We start from the raw sequence: 8,281 nt of genomic DNA on the forward strand, positions 1-8,281 counted from the left end.
GATAACATAGTTATTGGTCTTCCCCCCTCCCCCAACTATCTCATACACATGCCATCCCCTTATTACAAGGTTCGAATCCTATTAAAGTGAGGCCATATTGATATCCATTTAGCCAAAAGCAACATATTGAGAATATGGTGCAAGATATGTTGCAAGAAGGAATACTTGTGCCAAGCAATAAAACTTTTTCTTCCCCAATTATATTAGTGAAAAAGAAAGATGCCACATGGAGATTTTGCACTGACTACTAGGCTTTAAATGCTATTATTGTTAAGGATAGCTTCCCAATTCCCATTGTTGATGAGTTGATTGATGAGCTGCATGGAGTTAATTTTTTTTTCCAAGCTGAATCTTAGAGCTGGTTATCGCCAAATTCTGGTGAATGACGAGGACAAATATAAGAATGCATTTAGAACACATCAAGGCCTATATGAATAGATGGTGATGCCATTTGGGCTAACCAATGCACAAGCAAAATTCTAGGCTCTCATGACTAACATATTTAAGGAATTGTTGAGGAAGTAGTTTTGGTTTTCTTTGATGACATATTGGTTTATAGTCCCTCATGGTGCACGCATTTGCAACATTTGCAACTAGTATTATAACTGTTACAAGAGAACAAGCTTTATGCCAAACTTTTTAAATGTTCATTTGGCAAGCAATAGGTGGAATATATAGGGCACACGATTCCTGGTTCATGAATTGCTATGGAGGAGAGCAAGGTTCAAGCGGCTTTGGCTTGGACCTTACTTACAAGTATTAAATAGTTAAGAGGTTTTTTTGGGATTGACATGCTATTATAGAAGATTTATCAAGAATTATGCAACCTTGGCTGGTCCACTTACGAAATTACTAAAAAAGAAGAAGATAATTTTAAATTGAAGATAACTTTAGTACAAAATCCAGTATTGGCTCTACCAAATTTTTCACTACTATTTCAGTTAGAAATTGATGCTTCTGGAATGGGTATTAGAGTTGCCTTGACTCAAAACAAGCATCCAATTGCATATTTTTCCAAAAGTATTTCACCTACCATGCAAAAGCAATCAACCTATGTAAGGGAACTATATGCTCTTACAAAAGCACTGGCAAAATTCAAGCATTATCTCCTTGGTCACAAATTTGTGATTAGCATATACCAAAAAAACTTGAGAACTTTAATGGAACAAAGTTTACAAACGCTAGAGCAACAAAAGTGGCTTCATAAGCTAATTGGTTATGAGTTTAATATAGAATACAAGACAGGGAAGAACAATATACTAGCTTATGCATTTTCGAGGTCCTTCTACGCAACTTGGTCTTAAGTAGTGCCGACGTTATTGACTAAATTACAACAAGCAAAAAATTCAGACAAGGATATTCAGACCTTGATTAATGCTTATATTGACAAATCTGGAAGTGATCCTCATTATTCGGTACATCAAGGGTTGTTATTATGGAAACACATAATTGTGGTGCTAGCGGGCTATGAGTTAATCAAGAGTATCTTGACTGAGTTCCATAGTTCAGTGATAGGAGGGCATGCATGATTCTTTAGAACTGTAGCTAGATTTTTCGCACAATTCTATTGGAAAGGGATGCACCACGTCATTAAAATATATGTTCAACAATGTTTAATCTATCAACAAGCAAAGATGACCATTACATTGTAACATGGTGGCCTGTAGTCGGAGGGGCGAGTAGACACTCGTGCAACAAAGATCGATTAGTGTACTCATCAAAGGGTGTACAATCAAGACGCATCCAACATAAGGTTTGGGAGTTGAGGATTAAGGATTGTGATGCTAACCTGGGTCATTGTTTGAATTGATTTATTACTTATGTTGTATTTATCTTTCTTGTATTTGAGCTCACTCTATCTGTGTGTGTTTGGTGATGATCATGTAACTTGTTACATGGGAGGAGATTTGGATGCAGGTGAGCATGTGGATGCTTAGATTCGGAGTGGGGCTAGCTATGGGAGTTTTTACTAGTTTTCTTCATGAACTATTTTGTAATGAATATTATGAACAATTAATCTTTGTAATAATTGAACGTCGCATGGATTTTATAATTGGCGCGTTGAAATAAAGTTTTAAATTTTCCCACGTTTTGGGAAAAGGAATTATCATAAATGTGATTTTATATCCCTATTTTAATTATTTAAATTAGTAATATTCGGCCGAGATGTTACATACACTACCAGCAGGCTTGCTGTAGCCCTTGCTAATTCTAGATAAGATTTGGGAGGATTTGGCAATGGAATTTATAATGAGACTCCTTGTCTCTTATGGCTTCATAATAATCTATGTGGTAGTTGATAGTCTATCTAAGGTAGCTCAATTTATCCAAATGAAACAGAACTTCACTAGCAAACTAGTTGTTGATATATTCTTCAAGAGCATAACAAAATTACATCGATTACATAAATCCATAGTATCAGACAAAGACAAATTTTACTAGCCAATTTTGGAAGTTTTTCTGCCAACTTAGTGGCACCACACTCAAGATGTCCTCAGCCTATCATCCACAATCAGATGGCCAATCTAAAATCCTGAATAAGTGCCAAAAATTGTATTTACTTTGCTTCACTTTTGATGGACTGATGGAGTGGTCTAAGATGTTTTCATGGGTTGAATACTGGTACAATACATCATGCAACACAAGCACGGGTATGACACCTTTTAGAGTTGTGTATAGGAGAGATTCGCAAAAAATACTCAAATATTCTCCACAAGATAATGATCCTCTGTTAGTACAAAAACAAGTAATCTCAAGGGATGTACTATTGCATAAGCTCAAGTTCAATTTGCAGAGATCTTAGCTAATTCATAAGAAATATGTAGATAACAAATGCTTAAATGTGGGTCTACATATTGGTGATTTGGTTATGATGAAACTTCAACCATATCGACAACATTCATTAGCTTTGCAAAAAAAAAAAATCAAAAGTCGGGGCTAAGATACTTTAGTCCTTTTACTGGGATAGATAGAATTAGAAAGGTGAGTTACAAACTTCAATTACGTCCATTGACAAATATTCATCTAGATTTTCATATTTTGCAACTAAAGTTATGTAGAGACGTGTATGATTAGTCATATGTTTCCTTCTCAATATGTGACAGTGAGATTCCCCCTCTTATATAACCGATAATAGTTTTAAATACAAGGACCATCATTAGAGTGATCAAGATGTTCAACAATCTTTAATTAAGAGGGAAAATGGATCAATGCAACATGGAAAGATACCATTGGGATTGCATGGGCCAACTCTTAATTCATCCTTGAAACAAGGTTAATTTGTTTAGAGGGAGTAATGTAATATGATAGTATTGAAGGAAAATGAGTTGGAGATCATTAAAGGCAAGCAAATGAAATTGAGACACGTGGATGATAGCATGGAACACAATGAAAATAACAAAAACACATATCCAAGAGAGAAAACGTATGGCTGACAGATTAGGTGACTAATTAACCGAGATAATTGCTAAGATCATTCATTTCTCTTGATTCACTTTTTCTAATTCTATTAAGTTGTTAATGTATTAAGCTGACATACATGGCTGAAAGAAATAATTTCTCCAGCATCTACATTTATGGTGTGTTTGGATTATGCAATTCAAAAGGGTGATTCATTTACTTGGAGAATTTGAAATTCTTTGTAATGAAATGCTTTGTTTGGATAGAGAAATTAAAAAGCATTAATGGATGCATTTTTTTAAGTGTTTCAATTAGCTAAATTAGAAGAAATTCAAATATCCTAAAAAAAAGGTGGAATTTGAAATTCTTCTCACTAAACCCTAAATGGACCCGGCAAACCCGACAACCATGACAGGTTGGGCTGGCCAAACAATCTAGACGAATTGGACCAACCCGACGACACAAACGGATCGAGCAGGCCCAACGACCCAGACGAATAATGCAAGCCTGACAATCCATACGGACCGGGATGACCTGATGACACATACAGGTCGGGCGGGCTTGACAACTCAAATAGGTCGGTCAAGCCTAACAACCCACACTGCATGGGTGGGCCCAACAACCAAAATGTGTCGAGCTGGCCGAACGACCCAGACGAACCAAGCTAGCCGAACGACCCAGACGAACCAAGCTAGCCCAATGACATCAACAGGTCGGGCGGGCCCGATGACCCAAACGAGATTGACGACCTAGACAAGTTGGGTGGGCTCGAAGATAGAGACGCGCCAAACCGACCTGGCAACCAAGACGAGTGAGCGGATCCGAGGACTCACACGAGTTTGGCGAGCTAGACGACCTAAAGGTGTTGGGTAGGCTTGACGACCTTGACATGTCGAGCAGGTCCAACGACCCGACCGACCCATTGACTCAACAAGCCTGACCAACCCGATGACCTAGTCAGGTCCGACCGGCCCAACGACCTAGACGAGCTTGAGGCTTATCAGGTTTGTCTGGATCGTCAAGCCGCCCAACCTAGTCCGTTTGGGTTTCCTGGCCCGGCTAAGTCATCGGGTTGGCCCGACCCATTTAGGTCATCGAGTCCGGTTCCAAATTTATCATGAACTCAAAACATAATTAAGCTTAAAATAAATATTGTTAAAATGAAATTTTATGTCACAAGAAATTCAATTATTTTATCCAAACAAGAAATTGAAATATAAAATATTTTAATTTCTTTATCCAAACAAATTATTTAGAAAATAAAGAAAATTTAATTACAAATAATTTAAATATAATACATTTGAATTTCTCATCATTGTTAAAATACTATTCCATTTGTTTTTTTTATAGAAAACACAAAGGAACCCGCTCATTATTATATATATAATTATAAATGAAAGGATGAATTAATATTACATAAGAAAAACTTAAATAACAGTTGTTATTAACTTTGGTTAATAAATATATTTTGGAGTGCAGTAGATGGTACGTTGGTACATTATGGGCCCTCGTAGTCTGCGTCCACCAGGCATACTGCAGTTTTTGTTGCCAATAATTTCTTCACAAACCACAAATTGTTGATTCCACCAACTTAGCACATGAATTCCTGCAAATTTCTAGCCGTTGCTCTGTTTTCATCTCACCAACCTTCCTAACTATTTAAACCCTACGCCATACAACTTTCTCCAATTCACAATGCTATATTGTTTTTTGTGTCAACAATTTCTTTTTCACTTAAATCTTCACGCCAATCCAAAATGGTTTTGTACCCACATACACCCGTCACTCCACTCGACACAACACCACTGTACTTTGATTTTTAAAAAAAGTTTTACATAAAAAAATATTTAAAACAAATTCTTAAAATATAAATTTAAATAAAAATATTAATTTTTAAATATAAATATAAATTAAATATTAATATAAATAAATTTGATTTTTTAAAAATTAAATTTAAATGAATTATGCCAAAATACAAAATTTAAAAAATTAACCTCTTACAAAATAATTTTTTATAAATAAAAAAGAAAAATATAGAATAAAATTTTAAAAGATTATTTAATATATTTTTTACTAATAATTTTCTTTTAATGATTTTAATTTTAAAAAAGTATACTCAAATAAAATCCAATTATAATCGTTAGTGCGTATCGGGTATTATAATACAAGTACCCACTTCATTAACAAAAAGGTAATAGTACCCGTTTCATTAAAAACATCCATTGAATATCGTCATGTTTTAGCCGTAAATAAAAGGGGTACAAACTTTTAAATAGATCATATGTAAGCATAAAAAGTGACATGTAATAGGTAAAATATGAGATCTTGTCACGAGTAATGCCAAAAATTATCTTGATTAAGGTCGTAGACATGATGTTTGAGTTGAAATTGGGTGAATAAAGTTATAATCAATACCTGGTTAAGAATGTTCCAACTAAAATCTTATATGGTTATTATGATTGAAAATAAGATAAGAAATGTTTGAGTGAGCGTGATACATCATTTTCATTCTTTAAAGCAATAGAAATGTTGGTTGCATCTCATAAAGGTGATCTAACACAGAATTGGCACTGCTTCAATCAACACCTCACTCTCTTCAAACAACACCAAAACATCAATAAGGGTACAACCATTGAGGACATTCTTCCTTTTCCTCACAAACTTCTCAAATTCTGCATTCATTCATTTTCATGCCATATGCTTCTGATGCACGTGCACCCTTCCTATTGCCATGCTAAAACCATAGACAACTACATCAACACCCTTAACATGTACATCATATTTTCGGCATCATATTTATAGTTCAGGTCCCCACGCCAAAGGGACTATGGCATGCCACCCATTACAAAGGCAAATTTTAAACCTTTTTATCTAGCTCTCAATCAAAAGAAACTAATGCATGTTTTCATTTCGCTTCAAATAATGATATTTTGACAACTTTTTTTTTTATAATTTGAAGTAACATCTTTTAAATATTTTTGAAATATAGAAAAATTAAAAAATAAAAGATCACTTAAAAGATACCAACTTAAAATGTAAGAAAAAATTGTTAAAATTTAGTTGTTAAAAAATTATTTTACATTTGTTTCGATTTTGACCTAGGTTCGTCCGACACTCATCGTTAAGAATGATTACCATATTCCTAGGATGGAGAAAAATAAGAATCTCTATTTTTAAACGATGTAAGACTTATTAGATATACCGAACAAGATTAAAAAATTTAGTCTTTCTCTTCCTCAACCAGTTAGTGTTAGTGATCTCATTTTGTGTGTACAAGTTCTCTTTCTATAACTCCCTGGTCTTGGCAGAGATTCTCCAAACCACTAGTTCTGTGTGAGCATTATCTAAAAGATGAAACGCATGGATATCTTCTGTGCATCTCAAGCTTCAACAGCGATATGTCTGAGCATGGATGAAGCTTCGTGCTCCTCTTCTTCCAACACCATTCTGCTTGGAGGCAGAGTCATTGACCGCCACAACCCCATTATCAATGACTCAAGAAGGAGCACTTCAAAATCTCTCACTGCCCCTTGTTCCTCCGCTCACTCACCCATCAACCCCAAGCCTTACCATGAGCTCCATAAGTCCAAGAAAAACACTTCTTCTTCTTTCAAATCTGCAGCCAAGGGCCATCAAAATCACAAGAACAAAAACACCCCTCAACATCTCACCAACACTTCTGCTTCAACTAGATCTTTGGTCGGTGGCTCCTCCTTAGTCGATGCTTCTTCTTCTTCACATTATGATCCAGTTTTGGGCTTAACTACTCCTACGGTTAATACCAGAACTTCTCAAGTTCTTCATCGAGATGAAACCACTCCTGTTTCTAAACTTTCTACCTCTTCTCATCCAAAATCTTGTTCCTCAGACCAGGTTAGTTTTCTCTCTCTGCATTCACTTCTTAGTTACTCGGAATGCTTTATGCAGTGAATTGCATTGGAGGAAACTCTGCAAGTAGCTTCAATCTTTTGAACAATTGGTTTGAGTAATTTTTGTTAGCAGGTTGTGGTATTGAGGGTATCTTTGCATTGCAAAGGTTGTGAAGGGAAAGTGAGGAAACATCTCTCCAGAATGCATGGTGAGAAACCTTATCTCTAGTATCAAAATTGAAACTTATTTTACAGATTTACTTTGAAAGCTGTTTACTCAATTGGGGATCTTGAAGTTGTTGATTCTATGAGCAGGAGTTACTTCCTTCAACATAGATTTTGCTGCAAAGAAGGTGACAGTTGTTGGAGATGTGACTCCATCGAGTGTATTGGCTAGCATATCGAAGGTGAAAAATGCACAATTATGGCCAGCTACTGTTGAAACAAAGTAATAAATTTATCTGAGAGGGAAGTAGAATATTGATATTCATCTATGCTTGAGTCTGCAGTTTAATTATTGTAAATGCAAATGTTAACAAGAATAACTGTGCCTTTAAAGGTAGTAAAAAAGAAGGCAGAGTTTTGGAGAATTATTATGAACTTGACATTTTTTCTAGTTACAAATAATTTTCTATCTAAATTTCAAGCTCAAGATTTATTGTTTTGAAGTGTGACTTGTGAAGTTCACATGTTAGTATTCATCCAGTTCACATGTCAGTATATGTGTTTTTAATGGTAAGAAAGTTCACATGTCATTCTTTATTCTAATATTTCTTTTGCTGCTATTATTATTTTTTCATAATAAGCGTGTGAATGAAATATTAAGAAACTATTGAATGGCTAGTGGATACTTTTATTGTTTTCATTTAAGTGTAATTTGTTACTTGAATATGCTAATTTTAAAAAAAAGGTTTATTTTTTTATGTGATGTGAATGTACACCTTTTTATACAGTAAATTAATTACAAATTATCTAAAATTATTTTAACTAATTATTTTGTAACTAATAACACA

General features: G+C 34.7%; 1 protein-coding gene across 2 annotated transcripts; it reads left to right on the forward strand.

The window, feature by feature from the left end:
* Positions 1-6,654: 6,654 nt before the first annotated feature.
* LOC114192441 (protein SODIUM POTASSIUM ROOT DEFECTIVE 1-like) lies at positions 6,655-8,023 on the forward strand. Of its 2 annotated transcripts, none has more exons than XM_028082159.1 (3): positions 6,655-7,272; positions 7,402-7,477; positions 7,584-8,023. In XM_028082159.1, exons 1-3 carry the CDS (start codon positions 6,751-6,753, stop codon positions 7,718-7,720), a joined length of 735 nt encoding a protein of 244 aa, XP_027937960.1. In that variant the 5' UTR covers positions 6,655-6,750; the 3' UTR covers positions 7,721-8,023. The 2 variants fall into 2 exon arrangements, with proteins under 2 accessions (XP_027937960.1, XP_027937961.1); XM_028082160.1 differs by having other exon boundaries at positions 7,565-8,011.
* Positions 8,024-8,281: the final 258 nt, after the last annotated feature.

The sequence above is a fragment of the Vigna unguiculata genome, chromosome 7, assembly GCF_004118075.2.
Source record: "Vigna unguiculata cultivar IT97K-499-35 chromosome 7, ASM411807v1, whole genome shotgun sequence".
NCBI lineage: Eukaryota > Viridiplantae > Streptophyta > Magnoliopsida > Fabales > Fabaceae > Vigna > Vigna unguiculata.

Excerpts from the sequence above, each read along its gene's own strand:
- LOC114192441 (XM_028082159.1), top strand. The coding sequence starts at position 6,751 with ATGAAACGCATGGATATCTTCTGTGCATCTCAAGCTTCAACAGCGATA. Across the intron at positions 7,273-7,401 it reads AATCTTGTTCCTCAGACCAG|GTTGTGGTATTGAGGGTATC; the intron begins GTTAGTTTTCTC and ends TTTTGTTAGCAG. Across the intron at positions 7,478-7,583 it reads ACATCTCTCCAGAATGCATG|GAGTTACTTCCTTCAACATA; the intron begins GTGAGAAACCTT and ends TTCTATGAGCAG.